The sequence below is a fragment of the Oncorhynchus clarkii genome, chromosome 18 (genome assembly GCF_045791955.1).
Source record: "Oncorhynchus clarkii lewisi isolate Uvic-CL-2024 chromosome 18, UVic_Ocla_1.0, whole genome shotgun sequence".
NCBI classification, from domain to species: Eukaryota; Metazoa; Chordata; class Actinopteri; order Salmoniformes; family Salmonidae; genus Oncorhynchus; species Oncorhynchus clarkii.
The window spans coordinates 69,015,601-69,036,915 of record NC_092164.1 but is presented as its reverse complement, the minus strand read 5'-3'; the positions used below and the strand labels follow the sequence as shown (position 1 = coordinate 69,036,915).

General features: G+C 47.6%; 1 protein-coding gene across 1 annotated transcript in view; it reads right to left on the bottom strand.

The window, feature by feature from the left end:
* Window positions 1–21,315, bottom strand: part of LOC139373878 (protein spire homolog 1-like) — a 107,882-nt gene that overhangs the window by 34,610 nt on the left and 51,957 nt on the right. Inside the window, exons 5-9 of the mRNA XM_071114973.1 lie at window positions 18,163–18,237; window positions 15,075–15,239; window positions 11,162–11,248; window positions 10,333–10,462; window positions 2,928–2,975 (exon numbers count right to left, since the gene is read on the bottom strand). Coding sequence (XP_070971074.1) covers window positions 2,928–2,975; window positions 10,333–10,462; window positions 11,162–11,248; window positions 15,075–15,239; window positions 18,163–18,237 — 505 coding nt within the window. The remainder of the gene's footprint in view (window positions 1–2,927; window positions 2,976–10,332; window positions 10,463–11,161; window positions 11,249–15,074; window positions 15,240–18,162; window positions 18,238–21,315) is intronic.

Genomic DNA, 21,315 nt, shown 5'->3' with positions numbered 1-21,315 from the left:
AGAACAACGCAGTAACACACCATCCCAACACAGTAACACACCATCCCAACACACAGTACCACACCATCCCAACACACAGTACCACACCATCCCAACACACAGTACCACACCATCCCAACACACAGTACCACACCATCCCAACACACAGTAACACACCATCCCAACACACAGTACCACACCATCCCAACACACAGTAACACACCATCCCAACACAGTAACACACCATCCCAACACACAGTAACACACCATCCCAACACAGTAACACACCATCCCAACACACAGTAACACAACCATCCCAAACAGTAACACACCATCCCAACACAGTAACACACCATCCCAAACATTAACACACCATCCCAACACACAGTAACACACCATCCCAACACACAGTAACACAACCATCCCAACACACAGTAACACAACCATCCCAACAAACAGTAACACACCATCCCAACACACAGTAACACACCATCCCAACACACAGTAACACAACATCCCAACACACAGTAACACAACATCCCAACACACAGTAACACAACATCCCAACACAGTAACACACCATCCCAACACAGTAACACACCATCCCAACACAGTAACACACCATCCCAACACACAGTAACACACCATCCCAACACACAGTAACACACCATCCCAACATAGTAATACACCGTCCCAACACAAATTAACACACCGTCCCAACACAGTAACACACCATCCCAACACAAATTAACACACCGTCCCAACACACAGTAACACACCATCCCAACAGACAGTAACACACCATCCCAACAGACAGTAACACACCATCCCAACAGACAGTAACACACCATCCCAGCAGACAGTAACACACCATCCCAGCAGACAGTAACACACCATCCCAACACAGTACCACACCATCCCAACACACAGTAACACACCATCCCAACACACAGTAACACACCATCCCAACACACAGTACCACACCATCCCAACACACAGTACCACACCATCCCAACACACAGTACCACACCATCCCAACACACAGTACCACACCATCCCAACACACAGTAACACACCATCCCAACACACAGTAACACAACCATCCCAACAAACAGTAACACACCATCCCAACACAGTAACACACCATCCCAACACACAGTAACACACCATCCCAACACACAGTAACACACCATCCCAAACAGTAACACACCATCCCAACACAGTAACACACCATCCCAACACATTAACACACCATCCCAAACATTAACACACCATCCCAACACACAGTAACACACCATCCCAACACACAGTAACACAACCATCCCAACAAACAGTAACACACCATCCCAACACAGTAACACACCATCCCAACACACAGTAACACAACCATCCCAAACAGTAACACACCATCCCAACACAGTAACACAGGTTTCTGTACCAAATATTAAGTTCTGCTTTTCTGATGTATCAAATACTTATTATGTCATGCAATAAAATGCTAATTAATTACTTAAAAATCATACAATGTTATTTTCTGGATTTTTGTGTTAGATTCCGTCTCTCACAGTTGAAGTATACCTATGATAAAAAATGACCGACCTCTACATACATTGTAAGTAGGAAAACCTGCAAAATCGGCAGTATCAAATACTTGTCCTCCCCACTGTATGTGGATACCCTTTCAAATGTGTGGATTTGGCTATTTCAGTCACGCTCGTTGCTGACAGGTGTATAAAATTGAGCACAAAGCCATGCAATCTCCATAGACGAATATTGGCAGTAGAATGGCCTTACTGAAGAGCTCAGCGACTTTCAACGTGGCACCGTCATAGGATGCAAACTTCACAACAAGTCAGTTCGTCAAATTTGTGCCCTGCAAGAGCTACCCAGTCAACTGTAAGTGCAGGTATTGTGAAGTGGAAACGTCTAGGAGCAACAACGGCTCAGCCGCAAAGTGGTAGGCCACACAAGCTCACAGAACGGGAAAACAGACTGCTGAAACGCATAACAATCATCAGTCCTCAGTTGCAACACTCACTACCGAGTTCCATAAGGCCTCTGGAAGCAAATTCAGCACAATAATTGTTAGTCAGCAGCTTCACAAAATGGGTTTCCATGGCCGAGTAGCCGCACATAAGCCTAAGATCACCAGCGTTGGCTGGAGTGTTGTAAAGCTCGCCGCCATTATACACTGGAGCAACGGAAATATATTTTCTGGAGTGATGAATCCCGCTTCACCATCTGGCTGTCCGACGGACGAATCTGGGTTTGGCGGATGCCAGGAGAATGCCATCTGCCCCAATGCATAGTGCCAACTGTAAAGTTTGGTGGAGGAGGAATAATTGTCTGGGGCTGTTTTTCATGGTTCGGGCCCCTTAGTTCCAGTGAAGTGAAATGTTAATGCTACAGCATACAATGACATTCTAGACGATTCTGTGCTTCCAACATTGTGGCAACCGGTTGGGGAAGGCCCTTTTCTGTTTCAGCATGACAATGCCACCGTGCAGAAAGCGAGGTACATACAGAAATGGTTTGTCGAGATTGGTGTGGAAGAACTTGACTAGCCTGCACAGATCCCTGACTTTAACCTCAATGAACACCTTTGGGATGAAATGGAACGCCAACTGCGAGCCAGGCCTAATTGCCAAACATCAGTGCCCGACCTCACTAATGCTCTTGTGGCTGAATGGTCCCCGCAGCAACGTTCCAACATCTAGTGGAAATCCTTCCCAGAAGAGTGGAAGCTGTTATAGCAGCATAGCGGGGACCAACTCCATATTAATGCCCATGATTTTAGAATGAGATGTTGGGCAAGCAGGTGTCCACATACCTTTGGTCATGTAGTGTTAATTCACATTCATTCAAGTCCAACACTGTGTACATCCTCACACACACACACCAACCCACCGTTGTAGACGATAAGTGGTAGAACAGTAATAATGCTTTACCTGAGCTGCGGTTCAGATCTTGAGGGGTGCTGATGCTTTTGACTGCTCCTATAGGAGGGAACATATCCTTCAATATGGTTCTGGCATCATCAACAACACAGTATTCCTCCCTATACATTCATGTACATACTACCTAAATTGGCACGACCAACCAGTGCTCCCGCACATTGGCTAACAGTGCTATCTGCATTGTGTCCCACCACCCACCAACCCCTCTATTTACGCTTCTGCTACTCTCTGTTCATCATATATGCATAGTCACTTTAACCATACCCACATGTACATACTACCTCAATCAGCCTGACTAACAGGTGTCTGTATATAGCCTCGCTACTCTTTTTTCAAATGTCTTTTTACTGTTGTTTTATTTATTTACTTACCTACACACACACACACACGCACACATGCACGCACACCTTTTTTTTGGCACCATTGGTTAGAGCCTGTTAGTAAGCATTTCACAGGTTTACACCTGTTGTATTCGGCGCACGTGACAAATAAACTTTGATTTGATTTGATTTAATCATCAGTCTGTTGTCATGACGTTGATTTGATTTAATCATCAGTCTGTTGTCATGACGTTGCCCTGTTTGTGAGCTTTATGACCCCCATAAATACCTTTCCCCCTTTTCTCTCTCTACTCTACAGAATGGACTCTTGGAAAGCCCTTTGGTAACAGAGAGAGCGTGGTAACATCAAAAGGTTGGGAACCGAACAATATTTCTGTAATCCAACCAATTGAAAGTATCCGTTGGTACTTAAAGAATATGATGTTAGATCAGTTGTCGTCTGAGACGTTATATCTGATGATAGGACGACAAACTGTATCTTGGAAAGTCTACACATTCTCATTATGAGATTCACATGGAATTGTTGTGCAATTTAAAATGTTTAAATATGAAACTATTTGTGAAAAGATTAAATGTAATTTTAGTTTGAGAGAATTGCTTTCAGAAGTACAATATGCTCAATTAGTGGCCACGCAAATAGGCATTGGTTGGAAATTATGAACCAACCCCTTTTCTACATTTCCATAAGAACCACCGTGACCCAATTCACGGCGAACTAAGCCAACCTCAGCGTGAGCTCTGTTTGCGAATGGTTGAATGACTACAACCTAATAAAATTAACATTGTGTTCCCGATGACCTGAGGTCTGATGTCCATACGTCAACGTAGAGATGACGATTGCCACGCTGGAAGGATGAATGTGACTACACCAGCCAGAATATAGCATGAGCTTATAGTATGGCAACTTGGTATGAACTTTGAACTCTTATTCACTAAAGAAGTGATACATCCTAGACGTCAAGTTATCAGCAGCAGCTGTAAACATGTTGGAAAAGACAAACAATGAGAAAGAAAGACAGGGTACAACAACGTATCCGTTCTACCACAAGACGACAGACTACAACGTATCCGCCCAGAAAAATTATTCGAAGGACAAGGGAGATCTCTGCTGGGCAACCCAGCCTTCCATCTTCGACCCATCTATCGAAGCGCAGCTCAGAGTAAATATACAGTGGGGCAAAAAAGTATTTAGTCAGCCACCAATTGTGCAAGTTCTCCCACTTAAAAAGATGAGAGAGGCCTGTAATTTTCATCGTAGGTACACTTCAACTATGACAGACAAAATGAGAAAAAAATCCCCAGATCGGGGGAGATTATCAGTGGTCTTGTACGTCTTCCATTTCCTAATAATTGCTCCCACAGTTGATTTCTTCGAACCAAGCTGCTTACCTATTGCAGATTCAGTCTTCCCAGCCTGGTGCAGGTCTACAATTTTGTTTCTGGTGTCCTTTGACAGCTCTTTGGTCTTGGCCATAGTGAAGTTTGGAGTGTGACTGTTTGAGGTTGTGGACAGGTGTCTTTTATACTGATAACAAGTTCAAACAGGTGCCATTCATACAGGTAACGAGTGGAGGACAGAGGAGCCTCTTAAAGAAGAAGTTACAGGTCTGTGAGAGCCAGAAATCTTGCTTGTTTGTAGGTGACCAAATACTTATTTTCCACCATAATTTGCAAATAAATTCATTAAAAATCCTACAATGTCATTTTCTGGAGAAAAAAAATCTAATTTTGTCTGTCATAGTTGAAGTGCACCTATGATGAAAATTACAGGCCTCTCATCTTTTTAAGTGGGAGAACTTGCACAATTGGTGGCTGACTGTACATCTTGCATTTTCCTTTGCATAAGATTCTGTATTTACGGTAGCATGGCTTCTCAAGGTTTGATAGAGACCCAATCCCTTTATCCCTCACTCTTCCCACTCTTTCATTCAAACCCAACCCCCTTTCTTTGTGTAAACAGCCATCATTTCAGTTTTTTAAGACATAATTAGTAATCAATTCTGTGTATGTGTAATTCTGTGTGATTATTTAGATATTTAGGTATTTAGTAAATAAATAAATCAAATGTTGTATCGCTGATTCAATTTGTTAGCCAGGGTTTGTGCCAATAATTTCACGACATTCAGATAAGACTAAGGGACGATTAAATATTGACTGCTATTGATGTAAAAGATTACCAGGTCTTTAAGAGTTTATTCGGAAGACAACAGCTCTATAAACATTCTTCCGTGGTGACCCGACTTTCTAGTTAATGACACTTACATGATTAGTTTAAATCAGGTAATATTAATTACAGAGAATTGATTTAATAAAATAATATGTCATATCATTTAATCCATACTAAAGACATGACACTGTGTTACAGTCAGGACTTTAGACTGCTCCTATAGGAGGGAACTTCAATATGGTCCTGGCATCATCATCTTCAACATTGTATTCCTCCCTAATCATCAGTCTGTGTTACAGTCAGGTCAGCCAGTGAGCTCAATCAGCACCCGAAATGCAGTGAGAAGGCGGGGGCGGGGAACAGTGAAAAATAATGATTTCACTTGACACAAGCATCACCCAGAATCAGTAAAAGTGATTGGAATGATGGCGCCAGAGGGGAGGGCTGCCATCTTAGCGGCTCTTAACCAACCGTGCTATTTCGATAGTTTTTTCACGCTGTTCGTAACTTTTTTTTGTACATAATGTTGTTGCTACCGTCTCTTATGACGGCAGCAGCAACCAGGCACGACTCCAACACCATAATTAAGTTTGTTGACGACACAACAGTGGTAGACCTGATCACCGACAATGATGAGACTGCCTATAGGGAGGTCAGAGATCTGACAGTGTGGTGCCATAACAACAACCTGTCCCTCAATGTGATCAAGACAAAAAGGAAATTATTGTGTACTACAGGAAAAGGAGGAGGATAGTGCACACCCCCCGTTCTCATCGACGGGGCTTCAGTGGAGCAGGTTAAGAGCTTCAAGTTCCTTGGTGTCCACATCACCAACAAACTATTATGGTCCAAACACACCAAGACAGTCGTGAAGAGGGTACGACAAAACCTATTCCCCCTCTGGAGACTGAAAAGATTTGGCATGGGTCCTCAGATCCTCAAAAGGTTTTACAGCTGCACCATCGAGAGCATCCTGATGGGTTGCATCACTGCCTGGTACGGCTTCTAAACAGCTTCTACCCCCGAGCCATAAGACTCCTGAACATCTAATCAAATGGCTACCCAGACTATCTACATTGCTTCCCCCTCTTTTACACTGCTGCTACTCTGTTCATTATCTATGCATAGTCACTTTAATAACTCCACCTACATATTACATAAATTACCTCCACACCAGTACCCCCTCTATAAAGCCCCGCTATTGTTATTTACTGCTGCACTTTAATAATTTGTTATTCTTATCTCTTACTTTTTTATTGGGGGGGGGGGGGGGGGGGGGGGCGAGTGGTCTGGGAGGGCGGGCGGGCCGAGTGGTCTGGGAGGGCGGGCGGGCGGACCGAGTGGTCTGGGAGGGCGGGCGGGCGGACCGAGTGGTCTGGGAGGGCGGGCGGGCGGACCGAGTGGTCTGGGAGGGCGGGCGGGCGGACCGAGTGGTCTGGGAGGGCGGGCGGGCGGACCGAGTGGTCTGGGAGGGCGGGCGGGCGGACCGAGTGGTCTGGGAGGGCGGGCGGGCGGACCGAGTGGTCTGGGAGGGCGGGCGGGCGGACCGAGTGGTCTGGGAGGGCGGGCGGGCGGACCGAGTGGTCTGGGAGGGCGGGCGGGCGGACCGAGTGGTCTGGGAGGGCGGGCGGGCGGACCGAGTGGTCTGGGAGGGCGGGCGGGCGGACCGAGTGGTCTGGGAGGGCGGGCGGGCGGACCGAGTGGTCTGGGAGGGCGGGCGGGCGGACCGAGTGGTCTGGGAGGGCGGGCGGGCGGACCGAGTGGTCTGGGAGGGCGGGCGGGCGGACCGAGTGGTCTGGGAGGGCGGGCGGGCGGACCGAGTGGTCTGGGAGGGCGGGCGGGCGGACCGAGTGGTCTGGGAGGGCGGGCGGGCGGACCGAGTGGTCTGGGAGGGCGGGCGGGCGGACCGAGTGGTCTGGGAGGGCGGGCGGGCGGACCGAGTGGTCTGGGAGGGCGGGCGGGCGGACCGAGTGGTCTGGGAGGGCGGGCGGGCGGACCGAGTGGTCTGGGAGGGCGGGCGGGCGGACCGAGTGGTCTGGGAGGGCGGGCGGGCGGACCGAGTGGTCTGGGAGGGCGGGCGGGCGGACCGAGTGGTCTGGGAGGGCGGGCGGGCGGACCGAGTGGTCTGGGAGGGCGGGCGGGCGGACCGAGTGGTCTGGGAGGGCGGGCGGGCGGACCGAGTGGTCTGGGAGGGCGGGCGGGCGGACCGAGTGGTCTGGGAGGGCGGGCGGGCGGACCGAGTGGTCTGGGAGGGCGGGCGGGCGGACCGAGTGGTCTGGGAGGGCGGGCGGGCGGACCGAGTGGTCTGGGAGGGCGGGCGGGCGGACCGAGTGGTCTGGGAGGGCGGGCGGGCGGACCGAGTGGTCTGGGAGGGCGGGCGGGCGGACCGAGTGGTCTGGGAGGGCGGGCGGGCGGACCGAGTGGTCTGGGAGGGCGGGCGGGCGGACCGAGTGGTCTGGGAGGGCGGGCGGGCGGACCGAGTGGTCTGGGAGGGCGGGCGGGCGGACCGAGTGGTCTGGGAGGGCGGGCGGGCGGACCGAGTGGTCTGGGAGGGCGGGCGGGCGGACCGAGTGGTCTGGGAGGGCGGGCGGGCGGACCGAGTGGTCTGGGAGGGCGGGCGGGCGGACCGAGTGGTCTGGGAGGGGGGGGGTTACCGAGTGGTCTGGGAGGGCGGGCGGGCGGACCGAGTGGTCTGGGAGGGCGGGCGGGCGGACCGAGTGGTCTGGGAGGGCGGGCGGGCGGACCGAGTGGTCTGGGAGGGCGGGCGGGCGGACCGAGTGGTCTGGGAGGGCGGGCGGGCGGACCGAGTGGTCTGGGAGGGCGGGCGGGCGGACCGAGTGGTCTGGGAGGGCGGGCGGGCGGACCGAGTGGTCTGGGAGGGCGGGCGGGCGGACCGAGTGGTCTGGGAGGGCGGGCGGGCGGACCGAGTGGTCTGGGAGGGCGGGCGGGCGGACCGAGTGGTCTGGGAGGGCGGGCGGGCGGACCGAGTGGTCTGGGAGGGCGGGCGGGCGGACCGAGTGGTCTGGGAGGGCGGGCGGGCGGACCGAGTGGTCTGGGAGGGCGGGCGGGCGGACCGAGTGGTCTGGGAGGGCGGGCGGGCGGACCGAGTGGTCTGGGAGGGCGGGCGGGCGGACCGAGTGGTCTGGGAGGGCGGGCGGGCGGACCGAGTGGTCTGGGAGGGCGGGCGGGCGGACCGAGTGGTCTGGGAGGGCGGGCGGGCGGACCGAGTGGTCTGGGAGGGCGGGCGGGCGGACCGAGTGGTCTGGGAGGGCGGGCGGGCGGACCGAGTGGTCTGGGAGGGCGGGCGGGCGGACCGAGTGGTCTGGGAGGGCGGGCGGGCGGACCGAGTGGTCTGGGAGGGCGGGCGGGCGGACCGAGTGGTCTGGGAGGGCGGGCGGGCGGACCGAGTGGTCTGGGAGGGCGGGCGGGCGGACCGAGTGGTCTGGGAGGGCGGGCGGGCGGACCGAGTGGTCTGGGAGGGCGGGCGGGCGGACCGAGTGGTCTGGGAGGGCGGGCGGGCGGACAGAGTGGTCTGGGAGGGCGTGCGGGCGGACCGAGTGGTCTGGGAGGGCGGACCGAGTGGTCTGGGAGGGCGGACCGAGTGGTCTGGGAGGGCGGACCGAGTGGTCTGGGAGGGCGGACCGAGTGGTCTGGGAGGGCGGACCGAGTGGTCTGGGAGGGCGGACCGAGTGGTCTGGGAGGGCGGGCGGGCGGACCGAGTGGTCTGGGAGGGCGGGCGGGCGGACCGAGTGGTCTGGGAGGGCGGGCGGGCGGACCGAGTGGTCTGGGAGGGCGGGCGGGCGGACCGAGTGGTCTGGGAGGGCGGGCGGGCGGACCGAGTGGTCTGGGAGGGCGGGCGGGCGGACCGAGTGGTCTGGGAGGGCGGGCGGGCGGACCGAGTGGTCTGGGAGGGCGGGTGGGCGGACCGAGTGGTCTGGGAGGGCGGGCGGGCGGACCGAGTGGTCTGGGAGGGCGGGCGGACCGAGTGGTCTGGGAGGGCGGACCGAGTGGTCTGGGAGGAAATATATATAAAACACAGGAAAATCACATTTTCGACTACATTGGATCTTTAATACCTTTAATACGGAAAACCCATTTGTAAATGATCTAGACATCCATGTCATTAAAGGTATGTCTGCAGTAAAACCACAGTTCCCTGAGGTACTTCACTAATTACACAACAACCCAACAGAATCCAGAAACCAAACATCCAGAATTACCCCTAACAATGGCTGCCCTGTGAGCTGTACAGTATGCTGTCACAAACATTGATCCTCTTAAGGATTTAAATGTATCTGAGTATTAGCGGATAAGAACGTCAAGCTTATTTTCACAACATACGCCGACGGTTGATTGAACTCTAAACGACTCAATTTACAACTCGAGGAAGACTAATTTTAAAGAATATCAGCAAAGAGAAGTGCCTGCTGCTAAGATGAAAACAAACCATATGAATAACTAAATAACTTTACGTCAACGCTAAAAACGAAATGTTTCAGTCATTTAGCAGACACTCTTAACCAGAGATTTACAATTTGTGCATTCATTTTCATCTATTTTAACACTGCAATTCCAAGTATTTGATTGAATAGTTATGGAACTGTTATATTTACAAATGTTTATTTTTAATACATTTGCTAAAATATCCAAAAGCCTGTTTTTGCTTTGTCATTATGGGGGTATTGTGTGTAGATTGATGAGATCTTTAATTTTTTATTTTAAATCAACTTTAGAATAAGGCTGTAAAGTAACAAAAATGTAGAAAAAGTTAAGGGGTCTGAATACTTTCCTACGGCACTGTATCTGTGCATGAACATGTGACTGTGAATTGGAGCTACAGTATGCAGTAGAGAAACACATTCTGTGTGTGTGTGTGTGTTCTGCTCACCCAGGTGATTGCGCCGGGTCATGTCAGGTGATACAGGCCGTAGCTTCCTCTCCTGTTTGATGCCCTCGAGAAGGCGCTCATGGAGACTTCGCGGCCGCGCAGGGTGGGGCTTCAGCTTCCTGGCAGCAACCTGACACACAGAGATAATGAATTATCAGGAGAGATCATCAACACCAGTGAAACACGTACTGAAGCAGCTCCCGTTCAATCCAATACAACTGGATTCATCCCCTTAGGGGCAAGAAGGTGTCACAGTAAGGGCACTAATTACGGTTTAGTGTGTATTGCTCAGCGCTAGCAATAGGGAGCTGACAGACACATGCCACCATCTCAATTCATCCTCCTCATTATCACCATCAAGTCTGTCGTAGCACAGCAGTACTCACAGGGTTGAGAGGTGGTCAGAGACTAGGTCAGTACTCCCAGGGTTGAGGGGTGGTCAGAGACTAGGTCAGTACTCACAGGTTGAGAGGTGGTCAGAGACTAGGTCAGAATTCACAGGGTTGAGAGGTGGTCAGAGACTAGGTCAGAACTCACAGGGTTGAGAGGTGGTCAGAACTCACAGGGTTAAGAGGTGGTCAGAGACTAGGTCAGTACTCCCAGGGTTGAGAGGTGGTCAGAGACTAGGTCCGTACTCACAGGGTTGAGAGGTGGTCAGAGACTAGGTCAGTACTCACAGGGTTGAGAGGTGGTCAGATACTAGGTCAGTACTCACAGGGTTGAGAGGTGGTCAGAGACTAGGTCAGTACTCACAGGGTTGAGAGGTGGTCAGAGACTAGGTCAGTACTCACAGTGTTGAGAGGTGGTCAGAGACTAGGTCAGTACTCACAGGGTTGAGAGGTGGTCTGGAGCGGATGAAGTCCAGGATGACCTCATGAGCGCTCTTCTTTAACCTGGGAGGGATGTCTCCATTGAGCTGGAGTAACAACACATAGGAACAGGAAAGGTAGTGAGTACACACACACACACACACACACACACACACACACACAGGTAGTGAGTACACATACACTACCGTTCAAAAGTTTGGGGTCACTTTGAAATGTCCATGTTTTGGAAAGAAAAGCACCTTTTTTGTCCAGTAAAATAACATCAAGTTGATCCGAAATACAGTGTAGACATTGTTAATGTTGTAAATTACCATTGTAGCTGGAAATGGCTGATTTTTAATGGAATATCTAGATAGGCGCACAGAGGGCCATTATCAGCAACCATCACTCCTGTGTTCCAATGGCACGTTGTGTTAGCTAATTAATCCAAACTTATCATTTTAAAAGGCTAATTGATCATTACAAAAACCTTTTGCAATTGTGTTTGCACAGCTAAAAACTGTTGTCCTGATTAAAGAAGCAATAAAACTGTCCTTCAGATTAGTTGAGTATCTGGAGCAACAGCATTTGCGGGTTCGATTACAGCCTCAAAATGGCCAGAAACAAAGACTTTCTTCTGAAACTCATCAGTCTGTTCTTGTTCTGAGAAATGAAGGCTATTCCATGCGATAAATTGGATAAATCTCCTACAACGCTGTGTACTACTCCCTTCACAGAACAGTACAAACTGTCTCTAACCAGAATAGAAAGAGGAGTGGGAGGCCCCGGTGCACAACTGAACAAGAGGACAAGTACAATAGAGTGTCTAGTTTGAGAAACTTACGCCTCACAAGTCCTCAACTGGCAGCTTCATTAAATAGTACCCGCAAAACACCAGTCTCAACGTCAATAGTGAAGAGGCGACTCCCGGATGCTGGCCTTCTAGGCAGAGTTGCAAAGAATATCCCGGAGTCGCCTCTTCACTGTTGTTCACTGTTAACCAAGGCAAGGTAACTGGGAATATGGCCGAATACAAACGGTGTAGTTATTCCATCCGTAAGGCAATCAAACAGGCAAAACATCAGTACTGAGACAAAGTGGAGTCGCAATTCAACGGCTCAGACACGCGACATATGTGGCAAGGGTCTACAGACAATCACAGACTACAAAAGGAAAACCAGAAACGTTACGGACACCGAAGCCTTGTTTCCAGACAAGCTAAACACCTTCTTCACCCGCTTTGAGGATAACGCAGTGGCACTAACTCCTTCCCCGTGGCCGATATGAGTAAGACATTTAAGCGTGCTATCCCTCGCAAGGCTGCCGGCACAGAGCATGTGCAGACCAGCTGGCTGTTGTGTTTACGGAAATATTCAATCTTTCCCTATCCCAGTCTGCTTTCCCCACTTGCTTCAAGATGGCCACCATTGTTCCTGTACCAAAGAAAGCTAAGGTATCTGAACTAAATGACTATTGCCCCGTAGCACTCACTTCTGTCATCATGAAGTTCTTTGAGAGACTAGTCAAGGATCATATCACCTCCACCCTACCTGATACCCTAGACCTACTCCAATTTGCTTACCGCCCCAATAGGGCCACAGATGATGCAATCACCACCGCACTGCCCTATCCCATCTGGACAAGAGGAATACCTATGCAAGAATGCTGTTCATTGACTATAGCTCAACATTTAACACCATAGTGCCCTCCAAGATCATCATTAAGCTCAGGGCCCTGGGTCTGAACACCACCCTGTGCAACTGGGTCCTGGACTTCCTGACAGGCCGCCCCCAGGTGGGGAAGGTAGGAAACAACATCTCCACTTCGCTGAACCTCAACACTGGGGCCCCGCAAGGGTGCGGTGTTTGCAGATGACAACAGCAGTAGGCCTGATGACCAATAATGACGAGACAGCCTACAGGGAGGTGTTGAGGGCCCTGGGAGTGTGGTGCCAGGAAAATAACCTTCACTAGCTGGCTTCTACCCGGTTATGCAACCCTGCACCTTAGAGGTTGCTGCCCCATAAACATAGACTTGGAATCACTGGTCACCTCGATAAGATTTAAATAATGTTTACATACTGCTTTACTCATCTCATATGTATATACTGTATTCTATTCTACTGTATTTTAGTCAACGCAACTCTGACATTACTCAATCTAATACTTATTTCTTAATTCCATTCTTTTACTTTTAGATGTGTGTTTTGTTGTGAATCGTTTTTACATTATACTGCACTGTTGGAGTTAGGAACACAAGCATTTTGCTACTCCTGCAATAACATCTGCTAAATATGTGCTTGTGACTAATGAAATTTGATTTGATTTTAACAGAGTGAAAAGAAGGAATACTGGACAAAACAAAGCACTGAAGTAAAACTGCAAAAAAAATTGGCAAAGAAATTAACCTTCTGTCCTGAATACAAAGCGTTATGTTTTGGGAAAATCAATCACATCACTGAGTACCACTATTCATCACATCACTGAGTACCACTATCCACTTTCAAGCATGGTGGTGGCTGCATCATGTTATGGGTATGCTTGTCATCGGCAAGGACTAGAGTTTTTTTTTTATAAAAAGAAACGGAATAAAGCCAAGCACAGGCAACATCCTAGAGGAAAACCTGGTTCAGTCTACTTTCCAACAATCACTGGGAGATAAATTCCCCGTTCATCAGGACAATAACATAAAACACAAGGCCAACTCTACACTGGAGTCGCTTATCAAGACAACATTGAATGTTACTGAGTGGCCGAGTTACAGTTTTTACTTAGTTCTGCTTGAAAATCTATGGCACCTTTGGCAGCGATTACAGCAGTGAGTCTTTCTGGGTTAGTCTAAGAACTTTGCACACCCAGATTGAACAACATTTCCACTTCGGTCGCCAGCTGTACGGTGTTTCCTCCGACACATTGGTGCAGCTGGCTTCTGGGTTAAGTGAGCAGTGTGTCAAGAATCAGTGCGGCTTGGCAGGGTCATGTTTCGGAGGACGCATGGCTCCCGACTGTCGCCTCTCCCGAGTCCGTACGGGAGTTGCAAACATAGGACAAGACTAACTACAATTGGATATCATGAAATTGGGAATAAAAAGGGGTAAAAGAATAACAACATCTAAAATAAGAACTCTACACTGCAGTCTGAGGTATCTCAGATACATCAGGGGTGTATTCATTAATGCACAACATAGTAAAAAAAAAAAAAAGGTTTTATTGGACAGATTCATGCAGGTCCCTCCCCGTTTGCTTCCTAGTGAATAACATCAGATGCTATTGGGGTTCAGCATCACCCATCCTCACCGGGCCCTCCCTCACCACGACTTAAAACAAGGACGGCCAACCACCGCTTTCCCCCCATCCTCACTGGGCCTAGCCCTCCCTCACCACGACTTAAAACAAAGATGGCCAACCACCGCTCCCCTCCCCCCCATCCCCACGACTTAAAACAAGGATGGCCAACCACCGCTTTCCCCCCATCCTCACTGGGCCCTCCCTCACCACGACTTAAAACAAGGACGGCCAACCACCGCTTTCCCCCCATCCTCACTGGGCCTAGCCCTCCCTCATCACGACTTAAAACAAAGATGGCCAACCACCGCTCCCCTCCCCCCCCCATCCCCACTGGGCCCTCCCTCACCACGACTTAAAACAAGGATGGCCAACCACCGCTTTCCCCCCCATCCTCACTGGGCCCTCAATCACCACAACTTAAAACAAAGATGGCCAACCACCACTCCCCCCCCCCATCCCTAACAAACACAGCTGATTAAACTTATGACATTCTAAACTGAAGATCATGATTAGTTGATTATTGAAGTCAGGCATGTTAGTGTGCCACCAATCAGGCCCCAGAGAACTGGAGTTGCCCATCCCTGACCTAAAACATGAACATCTACCCCTTCCTTAAGATGATATTCTTCATGTTTAAGTCCCTCACCATGACGTTCCGTAGTTTGTATCGTTTGAAGCGGATGTCATCCATCAGCATCTCATAAGGTGTGAGCTGGAACTCTACAAGTAGAGGGCTGTACTGTCTCTCCTGGACCTTCTTCAGCTTGACCCCGTTACGCAGGTCACCCATCACCTGCATCCAGAACTTAGCCTGAGGGACACCAGATTAAAGCAGGGTTAGGGCTGTGGCGGTCATGACATTTTGTTAGCCGGTTATTGTCATGCAAAACGGTCCAGTTTTGTCGGCTACTTGGCATCTGAGAAATAAATAACACTTATTTAACTCCACACATCAACCGCTGTTTGAGGAGCTCTCGCTGCAAGACAGGTGATATTCCAACCAATACTCTGTATGCCATGGACTCTCCAACCCTCTTCCTGCAGATACCCAGTACTCTGTATGCCATGGGCTCTCCAACCCCCTTCCTGCAGATACCCAGTACTCTGTATGCCATGGGCTCTCCAACCCTCTTCCTGCAGATACCCAGTACTCTGTATATCATGGGCTCTCCAACCCTCTTCCTGCAGATACCCAGTACTCTGTATGCCATGGGCTCTCCAACCCTCTTCCTGCAGCTACCCAGTGCTTCATTTGGGAAAGAAAGTGAAATATGTTCGGGAATATCGATAGTAACATATTTTGGCAATGAAACATATTTGGAATTGAACTTTCAGTGTACTTCCTGAATTGAAAGACCCCAACCCCGGATAATAGCATCAACATTGAGAGGGTATTAACCCTCTAGAGTCTAAGCCAGGGCGGGGAGGGGGGGTTCTAAACTGACATAGTGAATTGTTTTCAGATGGTTATACCAAGGATCATTTATCTATTGGATTTGGAATTTTAGGACCCATTTAGGTATATAAAAAAAGCATATATACGCTTGTACTACTATAGACCACAGCAACACATTGAATAACACGTTTATAAATGGCAGAAAATAACAAATCACAAGAAACAAGAAACAAGGTTAAAGTGTCTGTCCTAGGACCCCTAAAGCTATAAAGAAAAATATTTAAACAATTATTGGATGAAACATTGAATTTGGCATTACTGCTATTAGCCAATAGAAATGCATGGAATAACAGATTCACCACATGGAACAGAGAGTCAATGGGATGTTTGTTTTGACGCGTCTGTCCTAGATCTGAGAGACAAAAAAAAGATCAGGAAACATACAATTTATTTATTTATATACTGTTCCAGACAAAAGTTGTAGAACTCATTCAAGGGGTTTTCTTTATTTTTTACTAGATACTAGTGAAGACATCAAAACTATTAAATAACTCATATGGAATCATGTTGTAACAAAAGAAAGTGTTAAACAAATCTAAATATAGTTTATATTATTTGAGATTCTTCAAAGTAGCCACCTTGATGACAGCTTTGCACACTCTTGGCATTCTCTCAACCAGTTTCATGAGGTAGTCACCTGGAATGCATTTCAATTATCAGCTGTGCCTTGTTAGAAGTGAATTTATGGGATTCCTTTACTCCTTAATGCATTTGAGCCAATTAGTTGTGTTGTGACAGGGTAGGGGTGGTATACAGAAGATAACCCTGTTTGGTAAAAGACCAAGTCCATATTATGGCAAGAAAAGCTCAAATAAGCAAAGAGAAATTTTAAGACATAAGTCAGTCAATGCGGAAAATTAATTACTTTTAAAGTTTCTTCAAGTGCAGTCGCAAAAAAACATCAAGCGCTGATGATGAAACTGGCTCTAATGAGGACCGCCACAGGAATGGAAGACCCAGAGTTACCTCTGCTGGAGAGGATAAGTTCATTAGTTACCAGCCTCAGAAATTGCAGTGCAATAATTGCTTCAGAGTTCAAGTAACAGACACATCTCAACATCAACTGTTCAGAGAAGACTGCGTGAATCAGGTATTCATGGTCAAATTGCTGCAAAGAAACCACTACTAAAAGGACACCAATAAGAACAAGAGACTTGCTTGGTCCAAGAAACATGAGCAATGGACATTAGACTGGTGGAAATCTGTCCTTTGGTCTGGAGTCTGTCAAAAGACAGATTTCCACCAGTCTAATAAATACTCTCCTATGGGAAGGGCTACCTGCTTCAGCACTTGGTTGTCTCATTCTGTGAGCTTGTGTGGCCTACCACTCGGCGGTCCCATTCTGTGAGCTTGTGTGGCCTACCACTCGGCGGTCCCATTCCGTGAGCTTGTGTGGCCTACCACTCGGCGGTCCCATTCCGTGAGCTTGTGTGGCCTACCACTCGGCGGTCCCATTCCGTGAGCTTGTGTGGCCTACCACTTGGCGGTCCCATTCCGTGAGCTTGTGTGGCCTACCACTCGCCGGTCCCATTCCGTGAGCTTGTGTGGCCTACCACTCGGCGGTCCCATTCCGTGAGCTTGTGTGGCCTACCACTCGGCGGTCCCATTCCGTGAGCTTGTTTGGCCTACCACTTCGCGCCTGAGCCGTAGTTGGTCCTAGAGGTCTCCACTTCACAATAACAGCACTTACAGTTGACCAGGGCAGAAATGTAACAAACTGACAATGCTGGAAAGGTGGCATCCTATGTCTGTGCCACCTTGAAAGTCACTGAGCTCTTCAGTAAGGTCATTCTACTGTCAATGCTTGTCTATGGCTGTGTGCTCAATTTTAAACACCTGTCAGCCACAGGCGTGGCTGAAATAGCCTAATCCACCAATTTGAAGGGGTGTCCACATAGTTTTGGACATGTAGTGTACTGTGTTAAGAGATATGAGAGAGGATTGTGGATCGCTCTCCGCGGTGTCCTCAGAAAAATAATGTTTCCGGGTTAAGGAAACAGAGTAGGGTAGCCTAGTGGTTAGAGCGTTGGACTAGTAACCGGAAGGTTGCAAGTTCAAACCCCCGAGCTGACAAGGTACAAATCTGTCGTTCTGCCCCTGAACAGGCAGTTAACCCACTGTTCCTAGGCCGTCATTGTAAATAAGAATTTGTTCTTAACTGACTTGCCTACTTAAATAAAGGTTAAAAAAAAAGGAAAAAAAAGGGATACAGTACTTTCAACCTAACTTCAGTTTCCTCTGAAAAACAGAGTGTGGACTGCGTTCCGGTTACTCTTACCCAGTCAGCGTTCTGTAGCTCGTTGAGATCTCTGACTGGTTCCTCTCGAGTGTCTCCCTCCATCCGCCGCAGGTTCTACAGGAGGAAGAGAGATTTTAGCACACTGTGGGGAGATATTCTGAGGCGTTGTTATGCACTAGACTTAACATGGTCCACACACACCAACACAGTCGTGAAGAGGGCACGGCAGCACCTCTTCCCACTCAGAAGGCTGAAAAGATTTGGAATGGGCCCTCGAATCCTCCCAAAGTTCTACAGCTGCACCATTTAGAGAATCTTGACTGGCTACATCACCGCATGGTACGGCAACTGCACTGCTTAAAGACTTAAAATCTACACTGATTGAAGTGGATTTAACAGGTGATATCTATAATGGATCATAGCTTTCATCTGGTCAGTCTATGTCATGGAAAGAGCAGGTGTCCCTAATGTTATGTTCACTCAGTGTATCATAGACACACTACATTGACACTCCCACTTTACCCTGCCTTCATGTACATATCTACCTCAAATACCTTATTATTATCTATCCTGATGTCTAGTCACTTCACCCTGCCTTCATGTACATATCTACCTCAAATACCTTATTATTATCTATCATGATGTCTAGTCACTTTACCCTGCCTTCATCTACATATCTACCTCTAATACCTTATTATTATCTATCCTGATGTCTAGTCACTTTACCCTGCCTTCATGTACATATCTACCTCAAATACCTTATTATTATCTATCCTGATGTCTAGTCACTTCACCCTGCCTTCATGTACATATCTACCTCAAATACCTTATTATTATCTATCATGATGTCTAGTCACTTTACCCTGCCTTCATCTACATATCTACCTCTAATACCTTATTATTATCTATCCTGATGTCTAGTCACTTTACCCTGCCTTCATGTACATATCTACCTCAAATACCTTATTATTATCTATCCTGATGTCTAGTCACTTCACCCTGCCTTCATGTACATATCTACCTCAAATACCTTATTATTATCTATCCTGATGTCTAGTCACTTTACCCTGCCTTCATCTACATATCTACCTCTAATACCTTATTATTATCTATCCTGATGTCTAGTCACTTTACCCTGCCTTCATGTACATATCTACCTCTAATACCTTATTATTATCTATCCTGATGTCACTTTACCCTGCCTTCATCTACATATCTACCTCAAATACCTTATTATTATCTATCCTGATGTCTAGTCTCTTTACCCTGCCTTCATGTACATATCTACCTCTAATACCTTATTATTATCTATCCTGATGTCACTTTACCCTGCCTTCATCTACATATCTACCTCTAATACCTTATTATTATCTATCCTGATGTCTAGTCTCTTTACCCTGCCTTCATGTACATATCTACCTCAAATACCTTATTATTATCTATCCTGATGTCTAGTCTCTTTACCCTGCCTTCATGAACATATCTACCTCAAATACCTTATTATTATCTATCCTGATGTCTAGTCACTTTACCCTGCCTTCATCTACATATCTACCTCAAATACCTTATTATTATCTATCCTGATGTCTAACTCAAATACAGTTGAAGTCGGAAGTTTACATACACTTAGGTTGGAGTCATTAAAACTAGTTTACATACACTTAGGTTGGAGTCATTAAAACTAGTTTACATACACTTAGGTTGGAGTCATTAAAACTAGTTTACATACACTTAGGTTGGAGTCATTAAAACTAGTTTACATACACTTAGGTTGGAGTCATTAAAACTAGTTTACATACACTTAGGTTGGAGTCATTAAAACTAGTTTACATACACTTAGGTTGGAGTCATTAAAACTAGTTTACATACACTTAGGTTGGAGTCATTAAAACTAGTTTACATACACTTAGGTTGGAGTCATTAAAACTAGTTTACATACACTTAGGTTGGAGTCATTAAAACTAGTTTACATACACTTAGGTTGGAGTCATTAAAACTAGTTTACATACACTTAGGTTGGAGTCATTAAAACTAGTTTACATACACTTAGGTTGGAGTCATTAAAACTAGTTTACATACACTTAGGTTGGAGTCATTAAAACTAGTTTACATACACTTAGGTTGGAGTCATTAAAACTAGTTTACATACACTTAGGTTGGAGTCATTAAAACTAGTTTACATACACTTAGGTTGGAGTCATTAAAACTAGTTTACATACACTTAGGTTGGAGTCATTAAAACTAGTTTACATACACTTAGGTTGGAGTCATTAAAACTATTTTTTTAACCACTCCACAAATTTCTTGTGAACAAACTATAGTTTTGTCAAGTCGGTTAGGACATCTACTTTGTGCATGACACAAGTCATTTTTCCAACAATTGTTTACAGACAGATTATTTCACTGTATCACAATTCCAGTGGGTCAGAAGTTTACATACACTAAGTAGACTGAGCCTTTAAACAGCTTGGAAAATTCCAGAAAATTCTGTCATGACTTTAGAAGCTTCTGATAGGCTAAATAACATAATTTGAATCAATTGGAGGTGTACCTGTGGATGTATTTCAAGGCCTGCCTTCAAAATCAGTGCCTCTTCGCTTGACATCATGGAAAAATCTAAAGAAATCAGTCAAGACCCCAGAAAAAAAAATGGTAGACCACAAGTCTGGTTCATCCTTGGGAGCAATTTCCAAATGCCTGAAGGTACCACGTTCATCTGTACAAACAATAGTACGCAGGTATAAACACCATGGGACCAAGCAGCCGCCATACTGCTCAGGAAGGAGATGCGTCTCCTAGAGATGAATGTACTTTGGCTGCGAAAAATGCATATCAATCCCAGAACAGCAAAGGACCTTGTGAAGATGCTGGAGGAAACAGGTACAAAAGTATCTATATCCACAGTAAAACGAGTCCGATATCGACATAACCTGAAAGGCCGCTCAGCAAGAAAGAAGCCACCGCTCCAAAACCGCCATAAAAAAAACAGACTACGGTTTGCAACTGCACATGGGGACAAAGATCGTACTTTTTGGAGAAATGTCCTCTGGTCTGATGAAACAAAAATAGAACTGTTTGTCCATAATGACCATTGTTATGTTTGGAGGAAAAAGGGGGAGGCTTGCAAGCCGATGAACACCATCCCAACCGTGACGTACCGGGGTGGCAGCATCATGTTATGGGGGTGCTTTG